General features: G+C 62.7%; 1 protein-coding gene across 1 annotated transcript; it reads right to left on the bottom strand.

Annotated features, from left to right (window-relative positions):
• Positions 1-1,507: 1,507 nt before the first annotated feature.
• On the bottom strand, positions 1,508-12,959 carry RAB36 (RAB36, member RAS oncogene family). The gene is made up of 11 exons (XM_068990205.1): positions 12,840-12,959; positions 12,093-12,174; positions 7,729-7,820; positions 7,159-7,224; positions 6,665-6,766; positions 6,006-6,070; positions 4,601-4,652; positions 3,893-3,974; positions 3,575-3,665; positions 1,768-1,887; positions 1,508-1,572 (listed from the first exon to the last, which is right to left on the bottom strand). Exons 2-11 carry the CDS (start codon positions 12,159-12,161, stop codon positions 1,508-1,510), a joined length of 804 nt encoding a protein of 267 aa, XP_068846306.1. The 5' UTR covers positions 12,162-12,174; positions 12,840-12,959.
• Between the last annotated feature and the right edge of the window lie 2,073 nt (positions 12,960-15,032).

Genomic DNA, 15,032 nt, shown 5'->3' on the forward strand with positions numbered 1-15,032 from the left:
CCCGGTGCGGGGGGGCAGGGAGCCAGGAGGATGCCAGCCCACCTGAGCAGACTCACCTGTCCTGACGCTGTCTCTCATGTGCCCCAAACCCGGGCCTGGTGAAGCCAAGGTTGGGTCTGGTGGGCCAGCCCACGGGAGGCCCAGCTAGGTCTCTGCGGGGAATCCCGAGCGTGGGAAGCTGCCGCTGTGAGGACTGTCACCTCAGTGAAAAGAAGCGAAAAGCTGGCTGTCCCAGGGCTGGGCGGCCTGAACGGAGTCTGGCCCGTCTGCAGGAAGTCAAATCTACAGCCCTGAAGGGACACACAGGCTCGCCCAGCCTGGGAGGAAGAAGGCCGCCGGTGGGCCAGGGAGAGGTCACACTGGTTTCACAGCAAACAAGGAGCAGGAGGCCTGCACTGCTTACGTCGGGCCCACGGGAGGCGCCTCCCTGGAGGCTGAGCCCTGTGCTGCCCCATCTCACATGGCGAATTTGCAGTTCCTGCAGGAGTGCTTTATGCAAAGGAGTACCCTCTATCTACGAAAATGAGAGCTGAAGACGTGGGGAAGGCGGAGCGAACAGAAGACGCGGTATCCCTCGGCCACTACCCACCAGCTGCCCGAGAAACACTTGCGGTCCCCGAGGACAGAGGCCAGACGTGCGCCCCCCCGTGGCCGTGGGGTGGGGGCTCAGTAGGCCCCGTGGAGGAGCCCCACAGCAGCCTGGAGGGGGCCGGGCACTCTGGGCGGGAGCTGGGGCGGGGAGGCCAGGGCGCCCGCCTGTTCCGGGAGTCAGGAGGGCTGTGGAGACGGGGCGCCTGCCTGCAGGTGCTGGAGAAACTCCGATGTGCTGCAGACATGTGGGGCTATCACGGGGGTCCCCAGAGACCTGCGTGCGGCACCTTGTCCCCAGGCAAGTGGGAGAGAGGGGCCGGGGGTGGACAGGGGTGTGTGTGGCCCGTTCTGCCCATCCTCGGCCCCTGACCCGGGGGGCAGGATGTCACGGGTCATGGTGGAGCCAGAGGTGGCCCCTCAGTGGCCAGAGAGGGGACCCACAAGTCTACGGCGAAGGGACGGTGGACGGCGAGGCCCAACCCTGCTCACAGAATAGTCGGGGCCGGGAGAGAAACCCGGCTTTCCCTGGGCTTCCGCTGACATCGGCGAGTCCCACTCGCCTCGGCCCCTGAGATGAGGGGGACTCCGAGGCCAACCCAGGAAGGCTGGGGAGGGGCCTGGGGAGCCCCAACTGTGCCTGGGGTCTGGGACCCGGGAGACAGGTGCTGTGCCTGAAGTCCTGAGCCTCTGTGGCTGGGGCTGACGGGCAACTCTGTAGGTGCAACTGGCCTTCCAGCATGGGCCCCTGGGTGGCAGTGGGGGCCTCCTCTGGCTCCCGCCCCGCTATGGAGAGGAGGAGACGGGGGGGGGGTGCCCTGGGGCTCAGCACGGTGGGCGCCCCGCGTCCCCCTCTGTGTCCCGGACGCAGCACCAGCATGCCTCGTGGAGGGTGGGGAGGTCTCTGCCGCAGGCCTGGCTAACAGCAACTCAGGCTGGAGGACCTCCTGTTGTTCGGGGTCTCGGGTGGACATCCCTCCATCCCTGCAGCAAGAGGAGAAGTCACCTGGTGTCGACCGGGCACCTGAGCTGGCTGGCAGGCGGACGGCCTGCAGCCGGAGGTCAGCGGGATGGGAGAGGGGCCCAGACAAGCAGGGCGGACGGTCGAGTCTCAGCAGAGGTTGGTGGATGCAGATGTTGGGCGTGAGCCCCTACCCGGCCTGGGGGCCGTGCACGTACGGATGAGGTCCCCGCCGCCGACCTGCAGCGGGGCGCTGCTCCTCAGCTCCAAGTCCTTCAGTACCGAGCGCTCGAAGGCCAGGGCTGCCACGCGGCTGAAAAACGCCTTCACGTTCTCCCCTGTGGGCACGGGACAGTCATGACCCCTGCCTGCAAGCACCCTGTCGGGGGCGGGGGGAGCCGGTGGGGCAGGAGGCAGGACGCTCCCTTCCCTGGGCAGGGGACAGGCTCCCGGCCCGGCGATTAGCCCTGGCCACTCCTGACAACCTCTGAGCCTTGGTTTCCAGGCATCTAGTCTTTTAATCGGGCTTTCCAGGTGGCGCTAGCGGTAAAGAACCTGCCTGCCAGTGCAGAGACTTGAGTCATGGGTTCAGTCCCTGGGTTGGGAAGATCCCCTGGAGGAGGGGCATGGCAACATACTCCAGTATTCTTGTCTGGAGAATCCCATGGACAGAGGAGCCTGGCGAGCTGCAGTCCATGGGGTCACAAAGAGTCAGACATGCCTGAAGCGACTTAGCATGCACTGTTTCAATCAATCACGGCTGAATGCCCGCAGGCCAGGTGCTGGGCTGTGCAGAGATCACAAGTGGGCCTGCTTTCTCGTCACCTTTCTGCATCTGTCCAGCGGGCAGCCATGAGGATTAGTGCCCCTGGCCCCCACGTGGAGCCTTTTGTGCCTCCTCCTCCAGGAGGACAAGGCCACCCATCGGGGCACAGAGCCAGGTGAAGCCCTCCCTCGACACGCACACTGCATCTGTGCAGTTAACAACCTATACAACCGCGCAAGGCGGTCCTGCTTGGTCCACAAGGAGCTCTCTGGGAATGGGCTGTTACTCCGATAAGAGAGTGGGTTCTCACAGACTTGGGGGTGCCCTCAGGAAGGGGCAGAGGGGACTGGGCACGGCCACCACTTTGTGCTGGACCGGAGGAGGGGGTGCTTCCACCCGCACCCCGGGCAGGCGTCCACGGTGGCCCCTCCCCTGGGGTAAGGACTCCGAGGTATAATTCCTGAGTGCCCACAGCCTTGGCGCCTGCCGTGCGCCAGGCACTTCGAGTTGTTTCATTCCATCCCAACAACCTGTTGGCAAAGTCTGTTCTTTGCTTCTGTGCGTTCGCTCGTTTTTCCTCAGTGAATCCTGTCTTCTATCATAAAAAGCGTGTTTTCCAGTGTTCTTGCCTGGAGAATCCCAGGGACGGGGGAGCCTGGTGGGCTGCCGTCTCTGGGGTCGCACAGAGCCGCACACGACTGAAGCGACTTAGCAGCAGCAGCATTAAAAATACAAGAGTGATGGCATCGCCCCACTTCCCGGGTGAGGATGCTGAGGCTCAGAGATGTTGGGGGCTGCGGTGAGCGGCGCCCGCGCGTGTGGTCAGCTCGGGCGCAGGGGAACCAGGGAAGCCGGGCCGACTGCGAGGGGCGTGGGTGAGAGCCGGCGGGGGCGTGGCCGCCGTCTCAGCGCCTTCTCTGGAGACGGCCGGGGGAGGGAGGGGCCGTCAGCCGGCCCTTCCGGCGCGCATCCGTCCCGCGGGCGCAGCTCGGCCCGCGGGCGCTCGGCCGCGATTGGTTGACACGGTGCGCGCTACGCCGTCAGGCGGGGCCTCCCGCCCGCGTCGGGCAGGGGGCGGGCCGAGGCTGCGGCTCCGGGTGAGGCCGCCCCCGCCTGCCCGAGACGCCGCGGGAACCGCAGGGACCTGCCTACGCGCAGGAGTAGGGGTCTCCCCGGAGAGCGCGGCTGTGCCGCTCCTCCCGCCACGGGCCGGGCCCCCCCGATCGCCAGGCCGCGGCGGCAGCCCCACAGCCACTCACCGGTCTTGGCCGACACGGACCAGTACTCAGCCTGCATCTCGTTGGCCAGGCGCACGGCCTCCGCCTCCGCCTGCTCGCACGCGGCCCCTGACTGGGGGAAGCGGCCCTGCTGACCCAGCACCCTCGTCCCCCTCCCCGGCCCCGCGCGGGGACGCCCAGCCTAGGCACCCGCCTGGAGGTGATCCCGGGCGGGTCTGAGCTCCAGCGTCTCTCCCTGACTGGACGGGGATCGGGGACCGAGAGCTCCCGCCTAGGCCCTGGGGGTCCCCCTCTGCCCCGCGTCCCCCGAGGCCGCCTGGCCCGCCTGGCTCCGCTCACCAGCAGGTCCTTCTTGGTCCCCACAAGGAAAAGGAAGCAGGCGCCCGGCTCGTTCTCCCTCAGCGCGTCCTCCAGCCATTGCCTGCAAGGCGGGCGACAGGCTGGGATGGACCCACCCCACCCCGAGCAGTCGAGGGAGCCCGGGGGCCCCCCAGGGCCGGGGGCGCCGCCAGGGAATGTGGACCGAGGGCGTCTCCAGTGGGTGGGGGCGCAGGGGCATCAGGGACTCAGGGAGCCCCGCGGCGTCCCGCACCCTGGGTCCGTCCCGCGCTGCCAACGGGACTGACCAGCCCGGCTCCCCTCACAGGGCTGCAGACGCAGCTGTGAACGCCCCAAACCAAAGGCAGGGGCGGGGGGCTCTGGCCCATCCACCAACGACCCCCGGCTCTCACCCAGATCTCGGCCCGAGACAGCAGGTGCCCAGTGGTATCCCCACGCCTGGGGCCCAGGAGCGGTGAGGACGCCAGGCCCTTCCCCCAAAACTGGCAAGGCTTTCAAGCTGAGCCCTGAAGTCAACTCGGGCCGCTCTGCACTGGCCGAGCATAACCGCAGCCGCGCCACCGCCGCCCCGTGGACAGCTGGCGCTGACCGGCCAGCCTGGTCGGTGGGATTGGGCTGCACGTGCCGTTGGGCTCCAGCTCGTGGCCCAGGGTTGGGGAGCCCTCCAGGCAGCCTCCCCAGGGAGGGGGCCACCGAGCCCGGACTTGCCTGCTGTGCTCCAGGGTCTGCACGTCGGTGAGGTCAAAGGCCGTGATGATCACTGTGCGCATGGGTGGGGGGGGAGCCGGTGAGCAGCAGGTAGGCAGAGGGTGTGACAAGGGGGCTCCCACACAACTGTCCTGGGGGGCCCCTCAGGCACACAGCCCTGGACCCGTGGCATGGGGACTCAGCCCCCACCCCTCTGATCCGCACCCAGCAGCCCAGCCGCAGTGGGGCCCAGGGAGGCAAGGTGAGGCCCCTGCCTCAAAGTTTCTCTGGCTCTGACGGCTGTGGGGCGCACAGGGGAGGCCTGGACCGCTGAGAGGTCAAGCGGCCTCCCCGGCCGTGACCCGGCGGGGACCGACCATGGCCACCTCGGGCCCTCAGGGTGGCCAAGGGGATTAAGCTGGAGCAGGAGTGGGAGAGCTCTGGGACCAACTTCCCACGCTGGCGGCTGGGGCTGAGCGGCCACAAGCGCCAAGCAGCTTCGGGGCCCTTGGCGGAGAGGCAGGCTCGGGGCAGGGGGGGGGGCCTGGCAGTGCAGCCCCCCACCCTCGACTCCTCTGTCACTGCCCTGCCTGCTCGCATTTGCCCTGGGTGGCCGCACGCCGGCCGCCCCCTGCCCCGCCCAGCCTGGGGGCCAGCGCGAAGGAGCACGCTGATGATGGTGGTAACCGAGGCCGGGAGGCTGCCTGCCAGGCTTATTCCTGGGGGTGGGGGCGCACACCAGCCCCCCACCCCGAGAAGAGGCCACAGTGGGCATGGCAGAGCCGTTACTCCAGCCCACAGCTTCCTGCCTTTGCTCTTCGCCAGCCTTTGTGAACACGTGACTTCTGACAGCAGCAGAGTGGATGCTGCCGTGCCTCGTCGCCTGAGTCTGGACGGGACGCCTGCGACCCCGGGCCCCTGCCTCCCACAGGAACCCTCTCCCTCGTCTTCCTGGTCTCGGTAGGGGCTATACTGCCACCGCCTGCTGCCCGGGAGGCCTGCCCAATGCTGGGGTGCCCTCAGCATGGAGGCAGTGGTCAAGGAGCCCTGCTGGTCTCCACGGTGTGTGTTGGGGTGGCGGGCACCCCCTCTCCTCCCCTCCGGCCAAGCCCCGGCCCCTGCTCTTGAGCCAACCCGCTCTTCTCTGTGGGGTCTCTGCCCAAACACTCCCCACCCTGAGCATCTTTCTGAGCTGAAACTGGGGTTGAGACCTTCAGTGGCAGAGCACGTTGCCACCCAGGGCCCCCTAGAGCGTGTGGCGGGTGCCTGCCCAGGCCCGGCTGGAAGGCCAGGACTGGTCCCCCCATGCTTCCTCCGTGGCTCTCAGAAGACCCAGCTTCTCAGGGTGAGCCCAGCGCGGAATTCACGGGGGACCCCCAGCTGCACGTGGTTGAGGCCCCGCCGATGGCATCAGCTGGCCACTCACCCTGGGCACCCCGGTAGTAGGCAGATGCGATGCACTTGAACTTCTCCTGCCCTGCTGTGTCCCAGCTGTGCCGTGGCCGAACGAGAGAGGGAGACCAAGAGGCGGCAGGTTTAGCTATGCTCGTGGGGTCTCAGCCAGCAGGCTCCTGGGACCGCCCAGCGGGAGACCCAGAGCCCTTCCCAGCAGCACGGACATTGGGAAGTGCCTGCTGCCAGCCCCCACCTGCTCTCGACCCCTTCCTAGGGTGCGCCCCCCGTGGGGTAGGGAGAAGACAGACGGAGAGAGGCACGGGGAGGCGAGCAAGGGCAGGGGTAGGAGGGCGCCCAGCGCCAGGGAGGCCCGGGGCCACGCGACCTCCGCCAGAGCCTCGCACGCAGGGACCAGTGTTGGCCCCGTTTCCCAGGCGTGAACAGCGGCTCAGAGGCCTGAAGTGACTTGCTGGAAGCCATGCCCAGGCCCGGTGCATGGGATCAGAGGGACATGAGGCGCATGGGGTAGGGGGTGTGGGTGTGCCTGGGGCCTGGGTCTGCAGAAGCGGGAAGCCCAGCCTCACACAGCTGGCCGAGGCCTCCTGCTCCCTTCCTGGGGCCTTCTCCGGGGTTTCCACAAAGCCCACCGATGACCGTCGGGAGACGCGCAGGCAGACGCCAGCCACTTACATCTGAAGGCTGAAGGGGGTTCCAGCGACCTCAAAGCGCTCGATCTCGAAGTCCACCCCGATGGTGGCCTTGTAGTCATGGTCGAAGACATTCTTGCAGAACCTGTGGGACCCGGGAAGCTGTCAGAGGCCACGTGTGGGGGCTGCAGGCCACGGGAAGCCCGCCCGCACCGGGAGGCCAGGTGGCGGTGGCCACAGGGACGGGCCACAGGCGGATGGACCCGCCAGCAAGAGCTCCGTGGCAAAGGCTGCCGCAGCCAGAGGCCACAAGTGGGGGTCAGGATAGGGAGAGGCCCACGCCCGCTGGCAGGGGGGCGGGGGGACCGCCTGACCATCACCAGGCTCCCGGGAGGCCACGCTCTCTGCACGCCTGCTGTCTCCCCGATTTCCTGCACCCCCTCCCAGCGGCCACACGGTCTCTGCTGTGACCTGGGACTGGGCCTCCCAGGCAGGCCTGACAGCGGTGCTGGGAGGGAGGGGTGGCCGGCCGCGCACCTGTGGATGAGGCTGGTCTTGCCCACGTAGAGATCGCCGACCACCACCACCTTGGAGAGTCTGAGCCTGAGAGGGGCGTGGCGTGGTCTCGCAGGCGTGGTCACGAGGGGACCCTCACGCACACGGGCCCCTCCTTCCCCGCGGTCCCCACTCATGACGGGGACAGGCCACCCGTGAGACGCTCTGCGGTGTGTGCCCCCCTCGCTGGCCCAGGGGAGGGGCAGAGGGCCTCCATACCCCTGACCCCACCAGGCCCACGTCCCTGTTGTGAGAATCAGAAATGTGCACCACGGGAGGCTGAGTCCTGGGCGGAGGGGCAGGCGTGGTGGGGACTCAGAGGCAGCCCCGGGGCCCCAACACTAAGGCTGAAGCCCGAGGGAACAGCCGCGCTCAGACCTCAGGCACTGGCCTCCCCAAGGGCAGAGAGGTTCCTGCGGCAGGTGAGGCGGGATGACCGGCCCAACGGTGCCTGGGCCGGCTGGGCTGGCACTCACGCGGTCTGCTGTCCGAGGAGCGCGTCTGCCTCCACGTGCTCCTCTCCCCACCCTCCCCCGCGGGGACAGCGCTCACCCTACGGTCCCCGTGTTCCCGTGCTGGCAGGCAGCGCTGACCTGCCCGTGGAAGTGCTCCCGGAGCTGCAGGCAGGCAGCGGGCGTGTACCACTGCAGAGAGACAGACAGGCGGCCACGTCCCCCTGCGGCGCTCCGGAGCAGGAGCTGGTGGCTTACTTCCCAAGGTCCCCTCCCTCCCCTTCCAAGCCTCTGTCAGGCCCCTCCTTGTCAGAACCTCCCAGGCTCCAAGGCTGTAATGTGCCAGGGAGCCCAGGCGGGGACCCAGAGAGCTGGGTCTTGTTGGAGGAGGGGAGCTGTGCCCTTGCTGTGGGTGCATCACACCTCTCTCCCCTCTGGTGAGAGGAGGGGCGGGCTGTAAGGACCCTTTTAGCACCAAGACCCTCCTTCGCTTTCTACTACGAATTTCTGATGCTGCTTTCTTTTTAAATACGCATATTCGTGCATGGAAAATGTCCTAGAAAGCACTTGCTTCGTCCACATTTATCGGAAGGCAGGACCGAATAGTGGCCCGAGAGCAGGGACGCTCAGGTGCTGTGTGACCCTGGCCAGCTGCCTCACGTCTGGGAACTGCAGCTTTTGCATCTGGAAACCTTGCAAGACTGGGGAGCGTGAATGAGGTCGTGTTTGTAAAGCCGCCAGCGCAGAGCTGGCCTGGCACATGCATGCTGGGTGCTCAGCAAAGACGCCCCGACACTCGGGGAATGCACGTTTGTTCTACAGGCTGAAAAAAAAATCATATTAAATAAACAAAGTGAAAGTCGCTCAGTCGTCTCCGACCCTTTGCGACCCCAAGGACTGTAGTTACCCAAGCTCTTCTGTCCGTGGAATTCTCCAGGCAAGAATAGCCATTTCCTTCCTCCAGGAGATCTTCCCGACCCAGGGATCGAAGCCGGGTCTCCCGCAGGGCAGGCAGATTGTTTACCCTCTGAGCCACCAGGGAAGCCCAAACAAACGGTTTTGCGGTCAGATTGGCCGAGGCTCATTGTAGGGAGTGGCCGGGGCATGGGCGGAGCCTCGCTGCCGACGGCAGCTGTGCTTTGCAGTCCGATTGGCCGAGGCTACGTGGGGCGTGGCCGGAGCATGGGCGGAGCCTCGCTGCGTTCCGCAGCTGCGCTCTGCTGTGGCCCCGCCACCTCCGTCGCCCTGGCCGGCGGCTCGCTGCCCTGGCCCACGTGCCCCCTCGCCCCGTGTGACTGCACCAGGGCAGCGAGGAGAGGGAAGGAGCTTTGCAGAGGGCGAATGCGGGGCCTCATGGAGCGCACGTGCTCAGCTGTGCGGTGGGGGCACTCTCACAGCGCCTCTTGGTCTGCGGGCTGCAGGGGCAGACGGGCAGCTCAGGCAAGCGCTCAGCCCAGGGCCACGGCCACGGCCACGCGGAGGTGGGTGGGCCTTCTTCTCGGGAAGGCTGGCTGCTTTTCTGTCCGCTTCTCTCCCGGTCGGCGTCAAGTCGCGGGAGGTGATGCGGCGGGTGAGGGATGCGGCGCGACCGAGACGCGGCTGTCAGGAGAGGGGGCCCACTACTAGTCCAAAAGCAATAAGGAATCTGGCCGTGCAGTGCGGCAGGAAGAAAGGCAGCCAAGACCCGACACAAAAAATGCAGTTCAGCTGGTGATGGTGATGAGCCAATGGAAGGACGCAGCCTGGTGCCCGCCAAGAGGAGGAAGATGTAGAAATGTTGGGGACAGAACGAAGAGGGGAAAAGACCAAGATAAAGCGATGCGGTGGATCCCAGATTCTTCCTAAGAGAAAAGCTTTTTCAAATGTCCTGTTTTTGTTGTCCTGAATAAAAGCTAGGAATTTCTTTTCAAGAAAACTTACAGCTTAAAAATAACTTTCAGGTGTGTTTTTTTTAAAACAGTGATAAAACTTTCTGATAGGCAGTATTAATTCTATATCACGTTGATATATTGCAGGTTAATGCATAATACGGGCTTCCTAGATGGCTCAGTGCTAAAAAGTACACCTGCCGAGGCAGGAGATGCAGGTTTGATCCCTGGGTCGGAAAGATCCCCTGGAATAGGGAATGGGAACCCACTCCAGTGTTCTTGCCTGGAAAATTACGTGGATGGAGGAGCCTGGCAGGCTACAGTCCACGGGGCCGCATAAAGTTAGACATGACTGAGCGACTGATCATGCACTGCACCAGTCGGGATACAGATTAGAGAAGTGTGCTAAAGAAGGCTGGTGGGCCCTGCACACAGGGAGGTCAGACACGAGGGATGAAGGAAGGACCGGCCCGCCCGACCGCAGACTGCTCAGGCCTGAAGTGCTGTGTCCCCCGGGGTGCGGGTAAACCTGGCCACAAGCAGATGGCAGAGAATCTCACCTTCTGTGGGAGCAGAGGTGCCCCAGGCTGCCTCCCAGGGCGGGGGACGGTCAGAGCTTGGAGTCAGCCATGGTCCGGTCAAGTCTGGGCTGCCCCACGCACAGCTGTGTGACCCCTGGCAGGCAGCCCTCCCTACCTCTCTGAGCCTTGCTGTCACGCTCTGTAACTGAGGTCCTTCATCCCATGAGACCTGTGCCAGTCACCCCTCCCTTCCTTCAGCTCTTCCACCCCTTCATCCCCGGCCACCCCTGACAAGGGAAGCAGTTGCTGGGCCTCTGATGAGATGGAAAGTCTTTCAGGGACCATCCACCAGTCAGAGGCACCGAGGCTTTGTGCGAGCTGGAGACAGAACTCAGAAGAGAGGAGGCAAGAGATGGGGAGGAAGAACCACTGCGGACCCCAAGCACCCACAGTCTACCCTCCTCCCCCACTGGCCTGAGCACAGATTTCAGGACTCAGAAGGGAGGCTTTCTCCCGCACACAGGGCGGCGACCACAAACAGCAGGGCCTCAAGCGGGCTTCCGCCGGAGAAGGCGACGGCAGCCACCCCAGCGCTCTCGCCTGGAAAATCCCACGGACGGGGGAGCCTGGTGGGCTGCAGTCCATGGGGTTGCTAAGAGTCGGACACGACTGAGCGACTTCACTTTGACTTTTCACATTCATGCATTGGAGAAGGCAATGGCACTCACTCCAGTGCTCTCGCCTGGAAAATCCCACGGACGGGGGAGCCTGGTGGGCTGCAGTCCATGGGGTCGCGAAGAGTCGTACACGACTGAGCGACTTCACTTTGACTTTTCACTTTCATGCATTGGAGAAGGAAATGGCAACCCACTCCAGTATTCTTGCCTAGAGAATCCCAGGGATGGGGGAGGCTGGTGGGCTGCCGTCTACGGGGTCGCACAGAGTCGGACACGACTGAAGCGACTTAGCAGCAGCAGCAAGCGTGCTTCCAGACTCTCTGCGTGTGGAAGCAAACACGCACGTGGAACCGCTTCTTCTCTTCTGCACCTTTCTCACGTCTGGCGCTCAAGCACTTACTTTGGCCCTCATCATCACGCATCAGCCCGAGAGGTGCTCGTCTCTCCTGCGCCTGTGTCAGGAAGCAGCATTTGCTGTCCTAAGTGGCCCCCTCTCGCGGACATCGTGTTGCATCTGACCTTCTTTGTTACAAATTGCTGCAGAACCTGGCCCTGAGCGGCGGCGAGCAGAGGGTAGGTGGAGCCTCTGCAGGGCTGGGAGACCCTGGTCCTCCCAACCACTTCAGGTTGTATGGATTTGTGTCCCCTGCTGTGATTAAGGATGGATTTTAAGATAGCTGTGAGTTTTCAGTAGGGACAGAGGGCAGAAGGGTAAGGCGTGAGAACCTTTGATTTGGTTCCAGGAAACTGGAGGTACTGTTCAATAATGTAATGATAATTTTAAAATATTGATTGATTTTTGGCTGGGTTGGATCTTAGTTGCAGGCAGGATCACTGTGGCTTCACAATGGGCCTAGTTGCTCCAAGGCATATGGGATCTTAGTTCCCGGGCCAGGGATCAAACCCGCGTCCCCTGCATTGGAAGGTGGATTCCTAACTACTGGACCACCAGGGAACCCCTGATAATGTAATAATTATAATGAGAAAAGCAGCAACCACCACCTGGGCAAGAGACCCGTTGACCGTGAACCAGGTGTCCAAAGTGAGCAGAGCTATCCTTGTGGGCCAGCAGCTCTGAGAGGTTGAGTAACTTGTCCAGGGTCACACAGCTTAATGACACGCAGGGTTCACACCACTGTCTGACTGCAAAGTCTGTGCTCTTAACCTCCACGTCACACTGCCTTCTAGTGTCACCTTTCACCTGCCAGCCCACCTTGGGCAAGTCCATGCCAAGCTCCTCAAGAACTCTGCTGAGTCCCTGGGGTCTGTCGGTGAGGGACTGGCCTCCTGATTCACCTGCCTTGCTCCCGGGGGTGAGCGAGGTGGGGAAAGCTGGGTTGCCGGCATGCTGTCCCTGGAGCAGTGCACACATCAAGGGCTGGCCTCAGGCCTCCCTACCTTAGGGAAGCTGCTGATGACGCGGTCCCGGCTCACAGAGGGCCCCAAAGGTGTCAGGGAGGACCTCATCCTTCCAGGAATCCTGTGCCCCCAACAGGGGAAAAAGAGGGTTAGGGAGTCCCCGGGGATTCCCCAGAGTTGATGCTGAGCACGGCTGTAGCTTTGAAAACAGTCCAAGCCTCCCTCTCTGTCGGGAATGTCAGGGGCCATCTCCCAGTCTGCAGGCAGTGTGTGCACGGCGTGGGGGTGCAGGCCTGCGGCCCGGCCTGGGAGGGCTGGAGACCTGGGTCTGCTGCGAGCTGCCCTGCCAGGAGTGGCCCCTCCCTGAGCTCAGCGCTGGCCTCTGAGTGACTGTGGCACAGCAGGGACCCAGAGTCCTGGCAGAGGAAAGAGTAGGGAGGGGGTCCCCACTCCTGGCCTCAAGGGATGAAGGCTCTGGGTGCGCCGGGCCCTTAGGGTTCAGCCCACAACCTTTCCCAGAAGCACCCCACCCGGCGCTGGGCCCCTCCCGCAGATATCCACAGGCCGGGTCTCCTCCTCCGGGTCAGCGGCCTCCCCACTGAGTGGCCTCGACCGAGGCCTGTGGTCCTCCCCACTGACCCTCCCTCTCCAGACCAGCTCTTGGGGGCCGGGGGGGGGCGGTCAGGAGATGAGAAGCCCCGGGGGCCCTGGCCGCGTTCAGATCGTGAGGTGGGAGGGTATCACGCGGGCTGGCGAGGGTGACAACCCAAGGGGAGTCTGACTGACCTGCGGCCGCTGACACAGCTCCCGGCGCTGCCTAGTCCCGGAGGGTCGGGAGGCCGCGATCACCATGGCAACGACCATCCCGCGGGCCCCGCCTGCTTCCGACGAATCCTGGACGCTGGGGGCGGGGCTCACAGCCGAAAGAGTCCCGCCAGCGCCCTGCGCCGCCATCACCATAGCAACCAGAGCCTCGCGGAGACTGGGACGCCGACCCAGAGCGGCGATCACCATGGCAACGAGGGCGGGGGCTGATGGGCGTGGTCAGGGCGGCCAGAGGTGGGGCCTGGGCGGGGCTGACCGTGGAGAGACTTGCGCACCTGACTTCCTGACGTCACCATGGTAGGGGAGAGGATTAAGTGTTTATTTTCGTAGTATGTCAAATATGAATTTTTTCTGGTTATCTAAATATTTCGTGTTTTGCTTTCTATCTAGTATGAGATCCCTTGACTCCTTCCCATCACATCCCGTGTCTGATCTATCAGTAATCCTGTAGGTTTTACCCTGAAAAATTGACCAGTATCTTCTCTCTCCATCGCACTTTCACTGAGCTCGCGATGGTCCCAAGCATCATCGTCTTCTCTCCGCTTAACTGGCCTCCCCACCTTCCATCCCCGCTCCTACCCTCTTCCCAGTTCCGCGGTCCCCGGGGACCCCTCGCAAAGACACAGATGAGATTATGTCAGTCCGGTTGCAAACCCTCCGGCGCCTCCTCATCGTCCTCAGAATAATAAGTCTTTCCAGGAGCCCAAGAGGCCCCTCGTGATTTGCCCCATTTCTTCTCTTAGCTCGCCCCCTACTGCTTCCCGCCTCCCCACCCCCGCCCCCCACACTGGCCTCCTTGCTGTTCAACACGCCAGGCACCGGGGATGCTTGCTCTGTCTGTCTCCTAGGCCTGGAATGCCCTGTCCCCAGACAGCCACGTTGCTCAGATGTCACCTCTAGATGAGACATCCTATTGACAAAAGCTGCATCCTTCCAGCCCCTTCTGCTCTATTTCTCCCAGGCACTTCCTGTTTCTAACAGATTATATAACTTCCTGTTCGTGTGGACTGTCTCCCTCCACTGAGCGCAGTGAGAGCAGGGGTTCAGCCCCTCCACTGACTGCATCGGCAAAATGCCTGCACATAAGCAGCATGGAGTGAGTGTTACATGAGTGAAGGAATATTGCACTTAAGAAAGGAAGTGGAGAACACTGTTTGAAGTATGCCGGCATTACATTAAAAGGCAAATAAATTGTATTTACTTGTATCACTGTAGTGTATCCCTGGAAAGACTCCAGTGGGTCGTACAGATGAGGACAATCCGTTGGCTGGGGACCAAGGAGGGAAGGAGACATACTCTCATACGCTTGGGATTTTACTCTATGTGCATATATCATCTATTTGGGAAATAACTCAAATGAAAAAAACATTTGGAACTCAGAGAATACAATAACAGCCTCCATCTGGGCCCTTCGGGTCAGCCGCCTTTCCCAGACACCTCCTCCTCGCTGCAGTCGCGGCTAAGACAGGACTCTCGCTGTAGCACTGCAGCAGAGTGCCCTGCAGGGACAAGGGATGGACACGCCTCCCGTTTCCTGACCTTCATCTGCACAGCTCTGAATCGAATGATGCCCGAATATCACAGGCTGGCTTCTAGAGCTCATGCTACAAAGTTAATTTCCGTAATTAATGGCTGTGTAAAGGCTGACCTGAGTCACGGAGCTTCTGGGAGCTAGTTTCTGTTTGCAGAGAGAGGCAGGCGGGGCTCGACGGCCTCCAGAGGCGTTTGTGAGATGCTAATCGCAGAAGCGAGAAGGTAGCTTCGGAGAGAAGCACAAAGGAGGGGATGAGGGCACTTGCGATGTTCTCCTGGTGAATCCACGGGCATTCATTATATTTTTGGTCTCACAGGTGAACATATCTGCTGCACAGAATGCTGTGTGTATGTTTTCAAAGATAAGAAAAAGGAGATTGAAAATCAGACAATGGAAGGACGATTTTACAAAAAGACTCTGTAACCAAGGCCTGGGAGATGAGCTCCCAGCTTTGAGAACCTACTTGATTCAGCTCCCTGATTTCACAGGGAAACGAAGGCTCACATGTTCCAAGCATTTGCCTAGAGAGTCGGAACTAGACCTGGAACCCCCAGCCCAGGGCTCTCCACACCACCTTCATAAAAAAGCTCAGATGCTCTGGGTTAGAGAGACCTTCACGA

This window comes from Capricornis sumatraensis, chromosome 17 (assembly GCF_032405125.1).
Source record: "Capricornis sumatraensis isolate serow.1 chromosome 17, serow.2, whole genome shotgun sequence".
Lineage (NCBI taxonomy): Eukaryota > Metazoa > Chordata > Mammalia > Artiodactyla > Bovidae > Capricornis > Capricornis sumatraensis.